Below are 23123 nucleotides of genomic sequence, written 5' to 3'. Positions count from 1 at the left end.
GAAGAGGAAGAAATCTACGTTTTCATGCCTAATCCCTCCTAATTCAGTCATTATCAGCTATAGTTACCGAAAAAAGTTAGTTTTCCCTTAATATATAGTCTATTTTGGTTGAGCCATAATGAAATCTATTTTGATTTATTAAGCATAGTCCCTATTTTGTTTTTATGGTAAGGATTTATTACATAGAGTCGAGTATGAAAGAAGCCCTCACTCACCTAAGGGATAGGTAAGCTACCTCGGAAGCGCACTCTCCTACACCAATCCAACGGTTAGAAATGGCATCTTACATGCTCCCTTGGATTCCCACAAGCTGTAAATCATCGTTAAAATTGGGAGTGCCAGGGGATCCCAATCTGACGGTTCATGACAACAAATGCAGTGGGCCAGTTGTCTGACGTGGAAGAGGAAATTCAATAATCTACAAATTGTTGTTTCTCCTTCTCAAGGAGGGTACGTAGTCTAGTCTCAGCAGTGGAAAATGCCGAAAGATTGATAACCTTCACGAATGCTTTTTTTTGGTCAAGAACTAAAACTTCACGAATGCTGTTGTCGTGAGAGAAGCACACGTGGGAGAGGTGCTGAATATTTATCTGAACTTTTGGTGGACAACGAGGGAAAATCAGGCATCATCGTCATAATCGTCATCATTCGCTTTCATCTATCTATCTATCAACACCTGCACGTAAAGAAAGGCAAAACAGAGAGCTGATCTGGAGATCCATGTTACTAACGACGAACTCATCTCTCTCATCCATTTCTACAATTGAAAGTCAAGTCTGCTCAGAAGATGGACGAAATGAAAGTATGAACAAAGAAGGAAACCAGAGGAGAAGTGTGAAAGAAGTAAAAGCGAGAAACCAATCTCGTAAAGCTGCATCAAAAGCCATTTCGTTTCGTGGTTTTTCTGGTTTCTGAATTCATCCTCACTTCTCTTATAAATCCATTCGTTCAAGTGCTTGTTTCTCATATTTTGACCTATTCTGAGAAGGGACTGTTGAATGAGTTCGGCTTTTGAAGTTTATATGTTGTCACTGTTGGAGCTCTCCGTTCTTCGTTTCCACTGCTAGGGTTTCGGTTTTTTGGATTTTTGGATCTCTTCTGACATGGCGTTGTTTCGGAAATTCTTCTACCGGAAGCCTCCCGAAGGACTTCTGGAGATCTCCGAGAGAGTTTTTGGTACGTTGTAAATTGGTTAAGTTTTTGTGGATTCATCTGGGACTTGGCTTCTGTGGCTTATGTACTAACTCCGGTCCAATATAGGAACTTAAGTGTCAGTGATGGTTCTGGAAAAAAGAGTGCTTTTTCCTAATTGCCTTTTGGATTATACATGCATTCCTAATTGTAATTTGGGTATACTTTTGAGAATTATTTTCACGATCCATAAGTTAACCTTATGTTTGTTAATTAAGATTGAATTTTGTCAGAGTCCCATTCACTTGCACTGGATTTTAGTATAGATTACTTAAATATTTATTGATTTAGGATGCTGATCTGTGTTTTGTTGGACAACAAAATTAGACCGAGAATGAGAAATCAGTATACTAGTACAACAGTTACTTTTGGATTACAAATATAGAGAAGGAAAACAATGTAATTTAACCCTAATTGATAGTTAACTGAAGCATAATATACCATATTACAAGTCTAAATGGTTACCCATATTTACCACGGTCAATGTTCACCTTGAGTTGCACAACCAACATTGGCCAACACAAATTTCCTTTGCCATGATCAATACAGGCATGCTGCAGAGAACTCCAAATCTTGTGGGTGAGAAGCCGTTGAATTGAACCCTTTTACTCATTTTACCAATAGACAAGGAACCTCTCTTGGCACAAAGACCTTCTCATGTATATCATTTGAAAATTCAGCCATGACCAATGTGAAGAATTATTACTATTGAATATCATCAGCTTAAATGTTTCTGGAAAGCCCTGGTAAGCTATAGTTTTGTGGTCACATATGGCTGTAAGTGAATGATTTGGCAGTTGGATGATGACATTGCTGTAGTTGCAAACAAGACGTTCCACTCAGATTTGTCTTCCTATAAATTTAATGACTCTGACGAGTAAATTCATGTCAAAATGAGTCGTGTTCTGTTCGCAATTAATAGTTGTATCTCACTTGTTCCTCATTCATGTAATTTACTTTTGTCTTGCTTTTATGAGTTTATCATGGTAATGCGAAGTGAAAGCACTGAAGGTAGTGAACTTATTTCATCCTTAAGTTTCTTCTACTTCATGGTTTTACTTCTTTGGATTTTAATGTTGAATGTATTATAATATAAAAGGTATTGCAGGTTCTTCATTGGTTTCTGTCCTCCATAGTGAACTTTCTCTCTGTTCTATGTTTCTTTGGATTCTGTAGGGCAGCAGACAAAGAGAGCGAGAGGGGGGGGGGGGAACAATGAGATACTGAGGCATGGTTTTCTTACTGTGCTTTAAAACCCTAGCATCTCTGTCTGAAATTCCTAGTGCTGGGATTTGGAGCTCTTAGTCTCTTGGGTAGGAGATGATGAAAGCCCAACAGTAGTTAGGGTGAGTGGGAAATGCTATGAACCTTTAACCTACATCCACTTTGGTCCGCACATCATTGGACTTAGAGAAATGACAAAGAGAGCTTGGGATTTGGTTTGAAAAGATTGGGTCCAGAATTATAAGAAGAACTTCAATCCTCCCAAGGGCCTTTTCATCTTTGTGGAGCCTGGATTCTCCTGCTGAGAGTCATTTGAAAGCTCCTGACTTAGCCTGGAAGAAAGGCTTTCTGTCTGCTTGTGATGGATGGATTCAGGGAGGTAGAATGAGGAACACAGAGGTAGGAAAAGAAGATTGCCTGAGCGGACATGTAAGGGGACCACTAAAGGAGGATGAGAAATGTTCCAACATGGTATTCTTTTCTTGACTGGGACAGAATTACCAATTCGAGAGAAAATCAGATTGACAGGATTGAGTCTGGTCATTGTTTTTAGGCCTGGGAAGTCTCCATGACTGTTGAACAGGTTTATGATTCTTTTTACTAGACTCAGGTGAAAACCTGGTCTGATCTTTTTCTTTTAGGACCACTGAGTCTTATTCTTGACCGCGTTTTTGATTTTTTGGTTTGTCGTTGGTGACTTGCCCGAGTCAAAACCTGTTCTTCAACTATGTCATGTAGTGTTGGTTTTATTTTCCAACCCTGTCAAAGAATCCGTTTTTTTATTCATTTGTATTAATTGCTTTTTTTTTGGCCTTTACTTTTGTGTAAGTTATGATGTTCTGGTCTCAATTGAAAGTGCTTTTTTATTTATGTGTTTAGTTGTCTATGACAATCATAGATTATTTGGTTTGGCCCATAACTATGAAACTATTGGTTGTGAGAATTCCAGCAGAAGTAATCGTTTATATGATTTATGGTCTAATTATTTGTTCACATACAGTATTCGATTGTTGCTTTTCTACGGATGTTTTCGAAGAAGACGACTATAAAGTCTACATGGAAGGCATAGTTGCACAACTACATGACCACTTCCCGGATGCTTCATTTATGGTATTCAACTTCCGAGAGGGAGACGGGCAAAGCCTGATTGCCAGCATTTTGTCTGAGTATGATATGACTGTAATGGACTACCCACGGCATTATGAAGGTTGTCCGTTACTTACAATTGAGGTGATACATCATTTTATGAGATCTAGTGAAAATTGGCTTTCTCTTGCACCGAATAATGTGTTGCTAATGCACTGTGAACGAGGTGGATGGCCAGTATTGGCTTTCATGCTAGCTTCACTCTTGATTTATAGGAAACAGTATAGTGGGGAGCTGAGAACCTTAGACATGATTTACAAACAAGCACCTCGTGAGCTTCTGCATTTGCTTTCACCCCTAAATCCACTACCTTCTCAGTTGAGGTATCTTCAGTATGTCTCAAGAAGGAATTTAGCTTCAGAATGGCCTCCCTTGGAGAGGGCACTTACATTGGATTGTGTTATTCTACGAATAATGCCTAATTTTGATAGAGAGGGAGGTTGTAGACCAATATTTCGACTATATGGACTGGATCCTTTCATCTCTACTGATCGGACAGCTAAAGTTCTGTTCTCCACACCCAAGAAAAGCAAGTTTGTCCGTCATTACAAGCAGGTGAATGTACAATTTCTTTCATTCGATTTATTTTCAATGGTTCTTTTTCTTTTTCCTTGTTTATGTCGTCCTAGAAAGGAAATTCCTTTTTCCTCTTTCATTCTTTTGTCCTTAGATATGATCATTTAACTTAATCTTCTATCTGTTAGAAATGGTAATCGCTTCAGATTTCTTCTGAAAATGATTATACTTTCATTTTATTTGCAGACCTTTCTTCAAGCTCCTTTATTATTAAATAACAAATATCAGATGCTTAAGGTCTGGCATGGCATTTGTTTTGCATGTTTCTCTTTTGTGCCAAAAGTTAGGGGCTGCTTTGTCAGACCAGTGAAAGTTATCGAGGGTATTCTAAATTACTGCTGGTTATATTAGGGTTATGGTTCCTTCCAAAGTTCCCAAATTGAGATTGATCATGTTTGAGAGGATTACTTTGGTTGAATAGAGTTCAATTTCAATAGGATTTGTAAGATGAGGCTTAGTTTAGTTGATTATTGATGGTTAACGTTTTTTCTCGGAAGTATTTCCTTCCTGTTGTCAGGCAGAATTGTCTCACTCTATCACCTTCTGTTTCAGGCAGACTGTGAACTGGTTAAAATTGACATCAATTGTCAAATTCAAGGTGATGTTGTTCTTGAGTGTATTAGTTTGGAGGAAGATCTGGAACGTGAAGAGATGATGTTCCGTGTCATGTTTAACACTGCATTTATTAGATCAAATATCTTGATGCTTAACCGTGATGAAATTGACATTTTATGGGATGCTAAGGATAGATTTTCTAAGGACTTCAGGGCAGAGGTATTTAGCTTTTTTCCTCTCTGCAATAGGTTTATCTTTCCAATGGTTTATTCCTGTTGTCAAGCATATTACATTCTTTGTCTTGGTGAAGGTTCTTTTCTCAGAAATGGATGCTGCCGCATCACTGATCACAGTGGATTTGCCCGGTCTTGAGGAGAAGGATGGCCTTCCCATTGAAGCATTTGCTATGGTTCAAGAGTTTTTTAACAATGTTGATTGGTCAGACTCAAATGCAGATGTAGCCCTGAATATGCTTCAGCATTTAACTACTACAAATATCCGTCAAGAGAATTTGGAAGATTGCTCTCTCCAGAATGCTGTTATTGACTTGCAGTCAAGTTCTCAGAAACTTCTTGAGAAACTGAAGCCTGTGGTGGCAGAAAATACTATCAAGAGTTCCACATCCATGGCAGTGGAGATTCAGCCCTCTGTTGAACCATCTGCAGATTCAAATTTAGCTAAAAAGAAGGTTCAGCCCCAGAATCTGCAGGTTGCTTTTGAACAGCCTGCTCAACCTGAGATCATATCACAACGAATATCCCCACAGACTTCAGTATCTAATCCTGTTTCATCTTCTAACTCTTTGCAGGGGTCACCTGTGTCTATGTCAAGCCATCATGGTGCACCTTCAGCTTTCGGCACTAACGCCGTCTTGCATGACCATGCTGCTTGTGGAAGTGCTGAAGGCACTAAGCTGTTGACAGCATCTTCACCTGCTCCTTCAGTTCCTTATTCACATTTACCAAAACCTGGGGGGTCCATTGATGTTTCAGCTCCATTACCAGCTCCACCACCTCCCTCATCTCCCCCACCGAGGCCTACGTCAATGGGTTCTGGCCAATTAACTTCTGCAACGTCCCCTCTTCTACAATCTCAGCAACTGTTCGATTTAGAAGCACGTTCTTCACTGAACCAACATACTGAAACCTCCTCAACAATGTCCTCTCTGCCCAGGAAGCCAGATTTTTCTCCTCCTCCTCCACCACCTTTACCTATAAAGAAGTCAGCTGCTTCTGCTGCTCTGCCTCCGTCACCTCAACCACCTTTGCCTATAAAGAAGTCAGCTGCTTCTGCTGCTCTGCCACCATCACCTCCACCTCCACCTCCACCACCTTTACCTATAAAGAAGTCAGCTGCTTCAGCTGCTCTGCCACCATCACCTCCACCTCCACCTCCACCTCCACTTATGAAGGTGATGCCTGCTGTCTCTCAACCACCCCCACCTTTGAAGGGAGCTATTACAGCTGGCCCCCCTCCTCCTCCACCTCCTCCTTTGCAATCTGCGGTTGTCTCAGGAACTACTGTTACATCTTCAGCACCAGTTCCACCTCCTCCTCCAGGCTCTACATCAAAGAGTCCAGGCACTGCTGCATCCCAGAGTTCTTCTCATGTTCCACCATTGCCCCCGCCTCCCACAGGTATTCAGAAAAGCTGTGCACCTCCTGGACCACCTCCTATTGCTCCAGTTGGTGCAAAGGGTAGAGTTCTGTCACGTAATATGAGTCCTAGGAATCAATCCAAAAAAGCCTCTCTGAGGCCATATCATTGGTTAAAGTTAACACGAGCAATGCAAGGAAGTTTGTGGGAGGAGACACAAAAATCTGGTGAAGCTGCCAAGTATGTGTTTTCTATTCAATTTGTCCATGTTCTCTTTCATTTTAAGGCTCATGTATTGTCCCATATACAGAACCCACAGGCTTTTATCTGTCTGATTGATTATTTGTTTTATTTTATTTTTCCTATAATAGGGCCCCAGAGATTGATATGTCAGAACTAGAAAATCTCTTTTCTGCAGCAGTTCCAAACTCCGGCTCAAGTGGGAAAGCAAAACGTGCCGCTGGACCTAAATCTGAAAAAGTCAATCTGGTAATTGAGTTTGTTTTATCTCTGTTTCTTGTTCTTATTTCTATTCCTTGTCATGGTGAGAAAATAATTCTCTTTAGCAAATATACTTCTGTTATTGTCTTGTTAACAGAAAGAACTCTGTTTTCATTTATTTGAGTCTTTGTCCACTGTTTCTTGCAGATCGACCTAAGAAGAGCTTATAATTGTGAAATCATGCTTTCAAGGGTTAAGATGCCATTGCCTGATTTGTTGGTAAGAAAATAGATTCTTTATCCAGTTTCAAGCCTGTGCTTCTTCATATTTATTTATTTGTTTTATGCAGATGTGGAGGGTTTAGTTTAGTTGAATAGCCATTTTAGTTTGCGTTGGCATTCATGTAATGTAAAGGTGACAATCACAGTCATTATATAAAGCAATTGATAGTCTTTCTCATAGAAAAAAATTCGAGGAAAACTCAAGTTTCGACTAGGTGAAAATCGGAAACCTAGGTGGGAAACTGGGAAATTTCGAGGAAACTTAGGATTTTTTTGTGTAAGTTTCGATAGGTTTTAGGGAGTATTTTAGGGTGGAACTCTATATTTAAGTTAATTATAGTATAAAGAACAAATTGGTTGTATTTTGTTAAAAAAAGTCAATGTAGATATGTCATTCAATGTACATAACATCAATTTAGAGTTGTCCAAGAAGTACACTATAAACTTAACTACTTAAGTACATAACATTCAATATATAATTTCTAACTTCAAAACATCAAATACAAAGTAACTGACAATAAAAGGAAAGTAGAACTCAGTGCCAAGAGGAGTGCCTCGGTGGATCCATCCTTGTGAGTTGAGTAATACTATGCCTGTAACAACCTCTCCTCCAACCAACGGATATAGACATCCCATGACATTTTATGCCTATGGTTGTCAAGGGAATCGGCAACTGTAACTTATAAGTCTAGTCATCAACATGCCTAAGATAACTAGTCTGAGGGAATATGCAATTTGGTTAGGGAAGTCTTGATGGAGGGGGTATTTGTCATGGTATTTGGGAAAACATGAAAGAAACAAAAAAATTGAAAATTTCGGAAAGCTACAAAACTTGCATGAAAAAGTCCTAGATTTCCACGGAATTTTTCAAGTTTCCCATGAAATATGGGAATTTTTTTTTCTCATGAACCAGCTGGTCCAGTTGGGTTGAACTAGGTTTCGACGAAATTTTGACGGTGTCGATCGAAACTTGGGATTTTTTCCCGGTCCCCTAGTTTTTTGTTTCAAGGTTCCCAAAATGGGAAATTTTAAAAGTTTCGATCGAATTTTTTTCTATGGTCTTTCTTCAACTTTTGTGAGGTTATTTAAGTTCTTTAATTGGCGTTGTCTTTAATCTCCTCTCCGTTTCATTTTTTGGGATAGTAATTGACGGTTCTTCTCACTCATGCTCTTTTATGGATGTTTTACAGAGTTCGGTGCTTGCGTTGGATGACTCAGCCTTAGATGTTGATCAAGTTGATAACCTTATTAAGTTTTGTCCAACAAAAGAGGAAATGGACCTACTTAAGGTAGGCAGGAATTTATTGACTTATCAATCTATTAGTATTAGTATTAGCATCATCATCCTCATCATTATTATTCTTGTTATTTAAGTTGCTTTCTATTATTATAAGGGAACTTATACAATCGTCTTTTATAATTTGGTGCTTATGTGCAAATACACATAAGTCCATGACTTTAAGGTTTTTAATTATTAAAATTTAATTCAATGTAAGGGAGTGGGCTTACTGTTAGGTCAGCAAGACAAACAGTGAACTTGTTTGTCTTGTTCCTTTGTCTTCTTCTTCTCTTCTATACTTTTGGAGGTACCAGTTTCCTTTCTTTTGGTACTTTAAATAATAGAGAGTAACTTTAACAATTATTTCTATTATTCTTAATATCAACAGTGATGGTTAAATCTTTGTACACACTACTGTATGCCAATTAATTCATTTGTTCGGTTGATCTTATTGAATAACTAGGCATCTTAGGAAACAGTTAGGACCTCTTACTTTTTCCACTTACAATGTACTTGCATTTTCATGCTCAGGGCTACAATGGAGACAAAGAAAAATTAGGGAAATGTGAACAGGTCAGTGGAGTTGTTCTTTGTTCTCTCTCTCGCTCTCTCTCTCCATCTCTTAATTACTTATTAGGTAGGGATGCCACTTATTGTGTGAACTGGTGATTCTTAACTTCTTTTTGGAGATTCTGGCTTCCTGAACTCGGGATCTTTGGTTGTGGCATTTAGGATTTTTTTTTTGAGAGGGGGGGGGGGTAACAGAAGAAACCCCCACCCCCAAAAAACGAGAAAGGAAATAGAGAAAAGAAAAGGCATTTGGTAATTAGCAGTTGTAAAATAGAGCAAATTTGACCTCGCTCTATTCTGGCCAGAATTGACTAAACTAAGTGGTTGCCACCATTGTAAATAAGAGCAAGTTTTTCCTCAGTCTGTTGTGGCTGGAATGGACTACTCAACTGAGTTTTTCTCCTTCCTGATTTCTTACATTCAAAGTTGAAAACATTAATCTTCATGAAATTCATAGAATTTCTGTTTCTACATGGTGTGGGATATGTATTTGATCTTTACCCTTGGTCATTCTATCCTAAATAAAATAGCATAAAATCAATGAAAAAACTTGCCTCATACAGCAACTTCCCCAACTCTATTGGATTGATAAATGCAGAAACCACAGTTCTAGGAAATTTTTGCTTCTTCCCAATCTAATATCTAGAGTTCTGGATGATTTTGGGCCAATTCCAGCTGATTCTGGAATCAATATAGAAGCCATTCTCATGTCTAGCTTTGGTTTCTTAATCCTATTACAACTTCAATTGACATAGTGTAGTTCTTTGACAGTTCTTTTTGGAGTTGATGAAAGTACCACGGGTGCAATCTAAATTGAGAGTTTTCTCATTTAAGATACAGTTCCGTACCCAGGTCAGTGCCTAATGTTTCATTGTTTTGCCAGGTGCATATTTCTGCACATACCTTACTAGTCTGTTTTCCACATTTGTTTTCCAGGTTTCTGACCTTCGAAGAGATTTGAATATTGTCAATTCTGCAGCAGAGGAGGCAAGCTTTTTCCCCCCTTTACCCTCTTTCACCATTCATTAGTTCAGATATTTCTTCCAACATTGATATCTCACAAACCATTGTGGCTGATGTGTTAATCAGATCAGGGGCTCTGTCAAATTGAAGAGAATCATGCAAACAATTCTTCAACTAGGAAACGCACTGAACCAGGGCACTGCAAGGGGTGGGTTGGCAGTTTCGGTCTAAGATTCATTGCAATTATTACCATGTACATTTGAATCTGTACACGTTATAATCCTCAAGCACTTCAATCTTTTATTTCTGCATGCTTTTTCTTTGTGCTAAGTAGTCTAATGCCTGTAGGTTCTGCCATCGGATTTAGATTGGATAGCCTCCTTAAACTCACTGATACACGTGGTAGGAACAGCAAAATGACTCTAATGCATTATCTTTGTAAGGTAAAACTCTTCTCCTTTGACAGTTACCTTTTCTCCCAGATTGATTGCATGCTTCTTTACCTTCATGGACACTGACTTCTCTGTTGTGATAACTTGTTTAAAAGGCATTATCCAGTGCACAGGGCTTTTGTTACTGTGCGGTCTGGGGATAGTGATATCCGTACATGTGTCATCAAACAATGCCAGATTTGGTTATTAATACTCCAGATTTTGTGCATCTCTGTGGATCTATAGGAGTATTTGTGCATGCTTAGTTGTTCCTCTCTAGTAAGATAGATTCTACATAGGAACGTCACTCATCTAGGAAGGATCAAGCATTTACTTTATGCTTGTGGAAATCTGTGTAATACCCCTCCTTGTAGAAAGGAATTGCAATAGAACTATTGGAAGAGTTGGAGAAATCCTGACTTGTGTCTGAATGACACTGCAATGTGGGAGTTTTACTAATCAAATTTAGCAAATACAGATAAAATCAAATCTTCCCAATGTGGGATTTTTACAAGAAAAATGAGAGATTCTAGAAGATCCTAAAGATTCTAGGAAAACTACCCTCAATAAGGAAAACACAAAAAATAGTAAGTAAATCTAGAAAAGAAATCTAGTACCATCGATTTTGTCTTACAACATCCCCCTCAAATTGGAGTATATATATTTATCATGCACAATTTGCCAATAATACCAGTGAAGACCTTGGTGCTTAGGCTCTTTGTAAGCACATCAGCTTGTTGATTGTCTAAGGTAACAAAAGTGATACGAATCAACCTAGCCTCAATATTCTCTTTTGATAAAATGTCTATCAATCTCCACATGCTTGGTTGTGTCATGTTGTGGTGGATTGTGAGCTGTGCTGGTTGCTGACTTACTGAGTACAACTGTATAGGAATCTCTAAATTTGTCAATCTGCTGAAACAACCTTTTCAGCTGTAGTACCTCACAAATACCTTGTCCAATCACCCTAAACTTGGCCTCGACATTAGACCTTACAACCACAGCCTGTTTCTTGCTTCTCCAAGTCACCAAGTTACCTTCCACATACACACAATACCCAGAGGTAGATCTTCTATCATCCGGACACCTTGCAAGGTTTGCATCTGTGTATGGCTCAATCTTCAAGTGTCCATGAGCTGAAATCAAAATTCATTTTCCTAGAGTGGCCTTCAAGTACCTCAAGATATGATATATTGAATCCAAGTATAAGTAGGGATTATACACATATTGGCTAACAAAACTAACTACAAATGTGATGTTTGGTTTGGTATGAGACAAATAGATCAAATTTCCCACCAACTTTTGATACCTCGTCTTGTTAACTAGTTCTCTTTCTTTTGCCTTCAAGTGTAGGTTAGGTTCAATATGAGTTTCAGCAAGTTTACATCCTAGCATCCTAGTTTCCCAAGTAGCTCCAAAGTATACTTCACCTAAGAGAGAGACACTCAATTGGCCGAATATGCCAACTCCAGCCTTGAGAATTATATGAGGTTTCCCATATCTTTATCTCAAATTTTGTTCCCAAAAATGTCTTCAGGTCTGAAATTTCATCCTTGTCACACCCCACTCAGTTGGATCTACACTCACCCGAATACTCGTGGGGGTGATAACTCTACAGGATTAGATTCATAGACAATCCATAACAATAATACAACATAGCATAATCCAAGAGCAGGAAAGGGAGATAAAGTATCAAATGTTTAGAATTAAGTTTTATTACAATCATCCATAAATTTTAATTCAAAGTCGGTTAGAATCAAATAAAAGTTTAAAGAAGAATTTATCCAGCAGTGGAAGTTTACATGTTTTCGAGGAGAAATCAAGGATCTATGAAACGCTGCTACCTAATAAAACAATAAAGCACATAAGAGATGGCCACTAAGGTGACTACCCTTTCCCATGATAGCTCCACAACCTTAGAAGGGCTAGACTCCGTAGGCACGGTCCCCACAGGAACATGTCTCGCCATGTGTCCTCTCCCACATGTCCCTCAAAGGACTCTATTGGTGGTGGATCCTCCGTCTGAAAGAAGTCCTCATAACCTGTAGAAGATTCTTAAAAAATATATACATAAAGAGATGAGTTCCATAGACTTAAGTGAGGTCAACATAATCTCACATTGCGCCACAGTCACACGCATTTATATTATTATATATATAATATGATTATAATGAAATAATGAATGATGATGATGATGCAGATATGATGTTAGATCCTAACAAATGTAGTCTCTATGGTAGACACACATTAAGTTACAACACCAGTCTCCTTTGGGCGGTCTAATCATTCTCCCTCATGGCACGCAACCACTTCTTTTGGGTTCTCCGTGGCAATTGGGTCGAGTCACATCACACCGTGGCTGGGGTTTAGGTCATCACTCTCTCACCAACCATTGGTCTAAGAATTGGCGCGTTTTAGGGATAAGTCTAGCCCAACGCAAAGTCAATTAGGTCTCTTCGGGTACATTCCCTCATGACTTTTGGAATGACATTCCTTAACCCTATAGTCATCCACATATGTTAGGGCAAATGCCTCTTATGTCTCCTCATGACACTCAAGACGTCTTTTGGACACCTTATTAGCCCAACCCTAACATATGCAACTTGACCACTACATTATAACAGTGGACTTGCATGATGTCACAGGACCTAGCCACTGTCATCATGGTCATTCGGCTTCAATACCCCTGCCGAAAAGGTAGTAGCATTCAAATGGATTCTTAGCCAAAAACGTCTAAACACATAGCCACCATACACCTAATAAATCTATATTATAGATGCATAGGCACCAGGGGTAATGGGTGGTCCCAAAACCTCGGGTTAGTATGAGTATATATACAAGTAACAACTACCACCAATTTCCAACACATCAAAATTACCACATCATTCGCATATGGTGAAATAATAACGTAAACATAGATTTCCAAGTGATAGAAACATAAATATGAATATCAATTTACCTCTTATCTGTGCATAGTCTTATGTAGTTCATAATGGTATATTTGGCAATTGCGTTAATAAAAAATAGATTCAAATTAAGCACATAATGTGTGATAATGTTTCCCTTACCTATAAATGACAATAATTAATCTCCAAGGTCCAAAACTTCCACAATTTGAGAAAGTGAATGACCCAAAATAACCTTAGAAACATGATGATCAAAATGGGTATCAATTGGGAATCAACTGGGCTTCAAACGAGCCAAAACACTCACCCGAACCAAGGGACGCTTGGATAGGCCTCCCTGGTTAGCCGCCGGCCCTAGGGCTGCCACCAAGTTTGTTTGATTTCAAATTCTTCTCGAAATCCAATCACTTGGGGGGTTTTTGAGACTTCAATGGGACATTAGTATTGTCCAAAAAACACCTTGCAATCATCTCAATTGGTTCCCAATCAAAAAACCCCAAATTGGCTCTCAGAGAGTCGCCTGTGGGCATCTTAGAGAGGTTCAATTAGTCTTAAATGGGTGAAATGGGACCATCAAACACTCAAAGAAGTTGGGAAATACAAAGGGGAAATTAAGCAAGCATTCAATACTAAACCAAGTACTTCAACCACCACCATCAATGCAATAACTCAACATAAATGCTTCAAAAAAAAGGTTGCAAAGAGGGCTTTATGGGTGTTCCTACCTCAACATGTGATTCTTTTTGTATCTCGCACTTTGGCATCACCAAATGATTGAGGATTCTTCGAAACTCCAAGTTCTTCCTCTCTCCACGTTCTCAGCCTCCCTCTAGCATAAACAATACGTTTATGAGGTGAGAGAACCATAAAACAGGGTAATAAACATGAAATCCTGAAACTGCCCGAATCTGGGCATGAGCAGTCAATCAAACCGAGCAACCAAATCCAATTGAACGACCCTCTATCTCCTTCATGCGAAGGCCGATTTCAACGGGCTTCAGAGGATAGAAACCTCAAATCATTGTCAAATCAATAGTATAGTTTACCTTGACATTTGAGTCCTCTAGCATTGATCTTCGTGCACGCCAAAATCTTATTTTTATACATTCCGGATTGACTCTCTCTTTCCTTTTAAACTCCATTAGGGTGGCCGGGTCTTTTTTGTGTTCATCCAACTCCGTGGGTTCGATTTCCGAACCTCTGGACTCCACTTGAATGGTCTAGAGTTGCCTTATACTTGAACTCTAGGTTTGCGGACTTGAAATGATGGGTTAATGGGTTAGGATTTTAGGGGTCACAATCCTCACTGCTACCAGTGATCATGATATCATCTACAAATACTAGAAGTACAATAATGTAGGAACCATCTCTTTTAATGAACAAAGTGTGGTCTACCTTGCTCTACTTGTAGCCATTAGAGATCATGGCATTATAGAATCTCCAAACCATGCTCTCAGAGATTGCTTTAGCCTGTATAAACCCTCTTCAACTTTCATACTTCCCCACGGGTCTTAATAGTGAAATACCTAGGTGGCACATCTATGTACACCTCCTTTTGGAGCTCTCCATGTAAAAAAGCATTCCTAACATCTAACTATTATAGGCTCCACCCCTTCTTCACCACATGTGAAAGAACAACCGAATTGTGTTCATCTTGGCAACGGGGGCAAATGTCTCCTTATAGTCAATCTCATAAGTCTGAGTGAAGCCTTTGCCCACCAATCTTGTCTTGTACTTGTCAACAATCCTATCTTCCTTGTGCTTGATTACGAACACCCATTGTTACAGTCCACTTTCTTGTAGGTAAAGTCACCAATTTCCACTTTTCTTTTTCTCTGGAGTGTGCGTTTCCTCATCCATTGCTTCCTTCCAGTTTGAGTGGGATAATGCTTCTTGTGAAGTGTTAGAAACAGAAGGAGAGGATAAAGAGGAAACAAAACTTTAAAACCTAGGGATAGGGACTGGTATAGAACATAATTGGAAATAAAATGTTGGGTGTAAGTCTGCTGCTGCTTTTGTAATGCAATTGGTTGGTGCAAAGTAGGCCAAAAGAGGGTTAGAGGTAGGCTCACCTTGAAAGATAGGATCTTTTTGAGAAACTCGTGCTTCAAGATAAGGAGCTAAAGCTTCTAACTGGCTCGGCACAAAAGGGGTTTTCCATTGCTTTCTTTGATAGGTCTTCGGAGGTCTTTGATTCCCTTGCACATCATCCACTGGGTTGTTCCTGTCGATCACTCCTCCTTTTAAAGGAGGATCATCTGCAGGAATCTCAGAATAAATTTTTTAAAGGAGGAATTAAGACTGGAACCTCTTCACTAAGACTCTCCCCCTAGAGAGGTGTAGGGGGAGAAAGGAACTTGTTCCTAGAACCCATCATCCATAGAGGCAAAGAGACGACGAGGACCAGGATGATAACACTTATACCCTTCTCTATCTGAGGATAACCTAAAAAAGTGCACCATAATCAACGAGGTCTAACTTACCATAAACATGGTGGTTTTGGGCAAAGGCAATACAACAAAAAAACCTCAGGTGGTACAGTAAAGGTTGTTGTCCCTAAAAGAACCTCAAGGGGCAGTACTGGTTTAGGACCCGGAAAGCATTTGGTTAATCATATAAGCTATAGTAAGAACCATGTCACCCCAAAATTAAGGAGGCACATGCATAGTAAACGTTAGGGAATAGGCTTCCTCAAGTCGATGTCTATTCCTGTGTTCGGCAACCCCATTTTTAGGTGTAGTGTCAACGCAGCTGGTCTGATGTATAGTGCCATGGTTAGCTAAGTAAGAGGGGAATGCACCGCCCAAGTACTGAGTCCCATTAGCCGTACGAAGGATTTTGACTGTCACCCCAAACTGTGTCCTTGCCATATTATGAAATTTTTGGAAATATGGGAAAACATCACTCTTTTGGTGAAGTAGAGACCTAAGTGGTCCTAGTGTAACAATTAGTAAATGTGACAAACCACCTATAAACAGACAAAGACATAGTTCAGAAGGGCCTCCTACATTAGAGTAAATAACTAACAAAGGAATAGTATTGCAATGGTCTGAAATAAGATAAACATGACTAGTCTGTTTGGCTAAAATGCAGGCTTCATAGTAAAAACCATTCAAATTACATCTTTTAACCAAATTCGAAAATAACTTAGACAAAATGGGTGAAGGAGTGTGGCCAAGACGACGGTACCATTGCAATGAAGTAAAAAGTGTAGGAAAGGTGGTATAAGAGGCCGTAGAAAAAAGAGCTAATGGAGATCCATCCAAGAAGTATAGCCCCCCTTTTTATCTACCACTGCCAACTGTATACCTTGTTTTCAGGTCGTGAAACACAGTGTGAAGGAAAAAAGTTATTTTGCACTTTATGTCACAATAGAGCTATTAATAAACAAAAGGCTAACCGAAAACTTAGGAACATGCAAAACAGAAGATAGAGTAAGAGAAGACGAACATATAATAGGTCTCTTCCTAGAGATAAGGGAAAGAGACCCATCAGCTGTTCAAACATTTTGAGCAAAAGGAACAAAGAAATAAGTGCAAACGAGGAAGATGAGCTAGTCATTTGTTGGTTGCCTCAGAGTTGATTATTAAGGAGGGATAAGTTGAATTGACACTTTGACAATGAAAAATACCTGCAGAGGATTGTGGATCAGCTATGGGAACAACGGAAGAAGATACACTCGCCCTAGAAGTCGGCGGTAGAGAAAACACGTCAAGTCTGAACATCAACGGGCGAAGGTGTTGGAGTACAACAGCCATAAAAGTCAAGGGTTTGATAATATCCTTAAAAAGTGTTTTAGGACTTAGACAAGGTAAGCTCCTCCTGTTGCAACTAATGAATTTTTTGTCTGATTTCAAAGCACTGTGTATCATTTCCAATCTTGGGATTAAGTCCCTTTAGCAACCTTCCATATTGTAGCAGCATTCGAAAGAGGTAACTTCTTGTAAAACTTGGTTCGATGGAATTAAGGAGAGATCTCATAACCAAACATTCATCTGTTCCTCACTTATCTTGAGCCACACTAGGAGAACACTTAATAGAGGTTCCATGAAGATGGCATATCAAACCGCGAGCACCAACTCCAAGAGAAACATAACAAGACCAGCGAAGATAATTGGTCTCATTAAGCTACAGTGGTCATTTAGAAGGGAGAAAAATCAAGATCCCGTGAAATAGAGGAACTAGGAGGATCCTCCATGCCAAATGTACCAGAAGAGGTGGAGAAGACTATATCGGCCATCGTAAGACAAGAAGTAGGTCACAAGGAAAAAAAATTAGTAGGAGAAAAATACTCACCACAAAAAAAGAGCAAAAAAAAAAAAAAAAAAAAAAAAAAAAAAAGGTTTTGGAACAAAAAGATTTTTTTAATACATTGGATGCATGGGGCAATGAACCTAGGAGGGTCATACAAGTGATTGGGTGCCCCTAGAGCCTATTGCATAAAGATGGAGAGAAAAAACAAGAAGCAATGATTTTAGTTAGGATCTAGTTATTTTCAATGGTTTTCAGAGCAGGCGATGGGCTCGAGTGTTGCAGGTCATTGTGGTGAGAAAAAGTTCAATGGGCCTGGCGATGGTGGCCAAAGGGTGGTGATGGCTGTAGGTGTCCGATCGATGGGGAAGGTGTCCAGTTGCGATGCAGAAGAGAAAACTTCGATGGACTAGAGAAAGAAGTTGGGCGTTTGTGGCGGAAGATTGAGATTGATTCTACGATGGTTTTTTCTTTCCTTCTCCATTATTTTCATTCCTTCCCCCCCCCCCCTCTATGTGGTTAGCACACTGCAGGAGGTGGGTGGCTTGCGATTGAGAGAGAAGATGGGAAAGACACAATGGTATTTAGTGATGGATTAGAGTTGGCTTTGATACCATGTTGGAAGAGTTGGAGAAATCCTAACTTGTGTTTGAAGGACACAACAGGAGCTTTATTTATACTCATAACTTACCAAATACAAAACAAATCAAATCTTCCTAGTGTGAGAATCTTACAAGAAAAATAAGAGATCCTAAATGATCCTAAAGATTCCAGTTAGTCTACCCTTAATAAGGAAAACACAAAAATAGAAAGTAAATATAGAAGATAAATCTACTACCGTTGATTCTGTCTTACATGAAGAACTTAACGCCCCATAAGAATTCAAAGTCAGGTCATGCAAAATCCATTATGAAATTGGTAATTCCTTAAACACCCAGTTATATTCTCTATGAACCAGCCTTCACAATCAAATTTCCCTTGCTTTCCTATTGACTGGCCAGATTAGGCTTGCTATAAAATCCAATGATATTGATATCTTACCTGCTAAAACCCAACATCATAACTATTGAAATTGTAATGATCAAGCTGTATGAGTGTAAATCAAATGGATGCAAGAACAGATAATAGGTAGAAATGAAACCAAATGTGGTTAACATGATGGAAATCAGTGCATAGAAGGTGTAAAACCAAAAATTTTTAGGTTAATTTTCATTTGGACCCCGTGAGGTTTGACTCAAGTCATTTATGACCCAAAAAGAATCACATCTTGCATTTGCCTCTGCTGTGGTATTCAAGAAAATCAAGGACAAATCTTCATTATTAGTACTAAACTACACTTATATCTTTTCAACCATTAGGATTACATTATGTAGAAAAACTTCGATCCGAAGGTTCTAATAAAAAGTGGCTACACTTGTAATTATAAGTTTTTAATTTTATATTCGAGTATTTTAGAATTTCCACTTTACAAAATTTTTGAACCTTTGGTTGAATTGATAGAGGTCCGACTATAAGTTCAAAATTTTCAAAGCCAAAAGTTCTCTAAAATGCCAAATTGTAACAGGTAATCACGATTGATATCCATCATCACATATCCTTCAGGCTCAGTCCAAACCCCTCTCAAATCTGAGAGTATTCTTTCGAATTCTTAGGAAACAAAGATTTTCAGTGTGGCTATTTAAATCAATGGCTTAAGACTTCAAAAAGAGAAATAAGTGTTCTTTACCGAATCTTAGATCTCAACCACAAGGTTTCAAGCAAAGCACATGATTTCATTGATCAAAAGGTGAAGAATTCAAGATCTATAAGTTAATTGGAGCCCCCTCCCACCCCCCCCCCAAAAAAAAAAAAAAAAAACTAATATTTATTACCTTCTCTAGAAACATCTTTGCAACTAAAATTGTCACCAACCAAGAACTAGAAAATAAAGCTTGTAAGCCTAGGTTGAAACTCGATTAAAATACTTGCCCAGGGATGTGCTTCTTTTTCCTGGTTTGCCCCTTCTTTTCTGTTGAGAAACACAATGTTGGTAGAATGACTTATCGATCAATGTGATCTCAAGCCCTCTATTTATAATAAAGTGGAAAGAACATTATTATATAAATATCCTTACTTGGGTAACAAGAAATAGAAATTTAAATGAACAAAAACTCTAATAGAGTTGAAATCCTAGTAGAACTCAACCAACACTCTCCCTCAAGTTAAGGCATAGATATTAGTCATGCCCAACTTGCCTACAATGTGAAGGAAATCTCCTTCTTTCAAACCCTTAGTGAAAACATCTGTCACTTGGTCTCCAGACCTCACAAAAGGCATGCATATAAGCCCTTGTTTTAACTTTCATTTGACAAAAAACTTGTCAATTTCAATGTGCTTAGTTCGATTATGTTGCACAGGATTATTAACAATACTAATTGTTGAAGTATACGCACTTTGAGATATTTTACTGTTCATGGTACTGTTCACGTGAACAGTATAATGCTAGTGATGCTATTGTACTTTCTATTTCTAATGTAGGAGTCTTGCTACAAAACGTGAACAATATAATGCTAGTGATGCTACTGTACTTTCTATTTCTAATGTAGGAGTCTTGCTACAAAAGTTTGGGAGTTTTTAGAAAGCATAGAAATAGAAACTATGCTTTCTAAAAACTCCCAAACTTTTGTAGCAAGACTCCTACATTAGAAATAGAAAGTACAATAGCATCACTAGCATTATACTGGTTCAGGTGAACATAACATGAACAATATAAATAGATTTTACTGTTCACGTGAACAGTAAAATATCTCAAAGTGCGTATACTTCAACACTAATAACAGCCTTGTTGTCACAATATAGCATCATAGGTATGGTGGGAGATCTCGCTCGAGAGCAAGATCTTGCCACTCCAAAATAGCGAGATCTTGACCGAGATGGCGAGATCTCGGTCGAGATCTACCAAAATTTTGGCGTAATCTCAGTGGCCCATCTCGGTGGGTTTTAGGACCCCGATTGGACTAAAATTTGGTATTTAGCCTATTTAAAGCCTTTTGAACACATTCATGGCCTTAGATTTGTGAGAAAATAACCCTAAGTATGTCTAAAGTCAACCCTATGTGTAAAATCAAAGTGCTGTGAAATGCAAGGTTAGACAACATGTAATGTAAAGATATCAAGTAATTCATGCTATCAACTATAAAGTATCAAATACATTACAAATCATACTATCAAAGAACTTAAATGTTTTCAAAATTTTACAACCATAAGAAGTTTTAGACTTCTAGAAAGTCATAAATCATAATCCATAAGTTCACAATCACAAGAGTATGTGAGTAATAAGATTACAAGACTACAAGACAGCAAGAGTATCACTCAACGATTCCGCATCAAGCGATCTCGAACGGTGGCCACATATGACTCCCAAGTTAACTCATCACTGTAGTATGTCACATATCGGTTTAAATGTCACATTAAATTGGTTTGCATGAAAGTGTAGATCAAAGCTTGTGGATCAACATATATTTACATTAGACTTACACACCTATTGTTGAACATTCTATTTGAAAAAAAATTCAAATTTGGGGGAAAATCTTACCTTTGTTGAAAATCTAGTTGAAATAAGCTTGAATGATGATAATTTGATGTTGTAGATGCCTTAAAGATGTTTAGAAGTTGAATCCCCAACAAATTCAGGCCAAAAATCAAGTTTCTGGCAAGTTTTTATGGTTGTAGCGAGAGATATGGCGAGATCTCGGCGAGATCTCCCATCTCGCAGATCTCGCCTCTCCTCTCGTCTCGCTATCTCAAAATAGCGAGATATCTCGCGAGATCTCGGCGAGATTTCCCACCATGATCATAGGGTTTGGAACTTGGACTCCAATATCTTGTAGCAAGCCTTTCAACCATAGTAGCTCACAAACTCCACGAACCATAGCTCTATATTCAATTTCAGTACTAGATATAGCTACCACATTCTGTTTATAACTTCTCCAAGTAACTTTATTAACTCCAACAAAGGTACAATATCCTGAAATTGACTTCCTCTCTAGAGATCCAGCCCAATCTGCATCAATGTGCTTCTACTCTTAGATTATTAGTGGGTGACAAAAGTATTCCTTTTCTAGGAGTTTCCTTAAAATATTGTAGTATTCTGATAACAGCCTTTATATGAGATGAATATGGATCATGTATGAATTGGCTCACTATCCCCATTGCATAAGCGATGTCTGGCGTGGTGTGGGACAAGTAAATAAGCTTCCCTGCTAGCCTTTGGTATCTTCCTTTGTCCACTGGTTCTCCCTCTTTTTTTTAAAGTTTAGCTCTAGCTTCAATAGGAGTATCAACTGCTTTACACCCTAACATTCCCACTTCTGATAACAAGTCTAGGGCATACTTTCTTTGGGATAGGAATATACCCTTCTTTGATCGAGCCACCTCAATCCCTAAGAAGTACTGTAACTTCCTAGATCTTTAATCTCAAACTCTCAACCAATAAAGTTCTTCAACCTTTGAATTTCTTCACCATCATTCCCTGTAATGACAATATCGTCCACATAAACAATAAGAAGTGTGATGTTAGTAGTTGACTTCTTGACAAGTAGTGTATGATCAACATTGCTTTGCTTGTACCCAATAGAAGTCATTGCCTTTAGGAGGCGTTCTAACCATCATCTAAAAAACTGTTTTAACCCATAAATTGATCTCTTCAACCGACAAACTTTCCCTGCAGTATTGTCATCGAAGAAACCATTTGGGATTTCCATATAGACTTCTTCCTCTAACTCCCCATGTAAGAAGGCATTCCTTACGTCTAGTTGGTGCAAATTATAGTCTTTGTTAACAGCTACAGACAATAGGACTCTAATAGTGTTCAGTTTCGCAACAGGGGCAAAAGTCTCTTAATAATCAATCCCATAGGTTTGGGTAAACCCCTTTGCAGCTAGTCTAGCCTTCAACTTGTTGACTGATCCATCCATATTTTGTTTAACCACAAACATCCATTTGCAACCCAGTGGTTTTTTCCCTGGAGGAAGTGTAACCAACTCCCAAGTATCATTTTTCTTTATTGCCTGCATTTGCTTTACTATGTTGCCTTCCATCTCTTATTAGCATAGGCTTCTTGCCAACTTTTAGGAATAGATATAGATGATAGAAAGGATATAAAAGCACGGTAAGAGTCAGACAAAGAGTCATAAGAGACATATTTAGCTATGGGATGCTGAGTACAAGATCTGACTCCTTTTTTAACAACAATAGGAAGATCAAAAGAAGATATCTCAAGGGGAACAATAGAATCTGATTCTGGAGTAGGAGACTGAAGTGATAATGTGTCACCTTTTTCCAGTTGCTTTAGCCGGTTGTAATTCTTCCTCCGATAAGTTTTTACCTCCTTATTCTGGTCAATCTTGTTTTGAAAGACCTCAATAGTGTGCCTCACAGGAGTGGTCTCCCATTGACCAGGTTCTTCACATGGTTCAGAAAACGAAGGGGGAGAATTAGAGTTCTCAGGTATACTGTCTGAAGTCTCCCCCTGGTCAGGAAACACTTCTTGAACTCCTAAGTTGTGTTGTGGTGGTGTGATAGAAAGGTCTAGAGTTGGAAAGAGCACCTCTCCTCGAGGACTCTCCCCCTAGAGAGGTGTATAGTGAAGGCAAGACTCATTAAAAATGACATCCATGGAGACAATGGTTTTCCTGGAAGTAGGATGATAACATTTGTACCCTACTTCTGAGTA

General features: G+C 38.7%; 1 protein-coding gene across 1 annotated transcript in view; it reads left to right on the top strand.

The window, feature by feature from the left end:
* The first annotated feature begins 468 nt into the window (after nucleotides 1–468).
* The window catches only part of LOC149025402 (formin-like protein 18), a 32502-nt gene continuing 9847 nt past the window's right edge, over nucleotides 469–23123 (top strand). The window contains exons 1-12 of the mRNA XM_089145635.1: nucleotides 469–1176; nucleotides 3416–4116; nucleotides 4690–4911; nucleotides 5003–6528; nucleotides 6660–6777; nucleotides 6937–7008; nucleotides 8201–8299; nucleotides 8821–8862; nucleotides 9631–9711; nucleotides 9796–9846; nucleotides 9949–10030; nucleotides 10171–10265. Of these exons, the coding sequence (XP_089001761.1) occupies nucleotides 1104–1176; nucleotides 3416–4116; nucleotides 4690–4911; nucleotides 5003–6528; nucleotides 6660–6777; nucleotides 6937–7008; nucleotides 8201–8299; nucleotides 8821–8862; nucleotides 9631–9711; nucleotides 9796–9846; nucleotides 9949–10030; nucleotides 10171–10265 (3162 nt within the window). The 5' untranslated portion in view covers nucleotides 469–1103. The remainder of the gene's footprint in view (nucleotides 1177–3415; nucleotides 4117–4689; nucleotides 4912–5002; nucleotides 6529–6659; nucleotides 6778–6936; nucleotides 7009–8200; nucleotides 8300–8820; nucleotides 8863–9630; nucleotides 9712–9795; nucleotides 9847–9948; nucleotides 10031–10170; nucleotides 10266–23123) is intronic.

The sequence above is a fragment of the Hakea prostrata genome, chromosome 2 (assembly GCF_041222555.1).
Source record: "Hakea prostrata isolate BN-2017 chromosome 2, UWA_Hpros_2, whole genome shotgun sequence".
NCBI classification, from domain to species: Eukaryota; Viridiplantae; Streptophyta; class Magnoliopsida; order Proteales; family Proteaceae; genus Hakea; species Hakea prostrata.
Note: the sequence above shows the minus strand (reverse complement) of the source record. Positions and strands in the feature narration are given on the sequence as shown.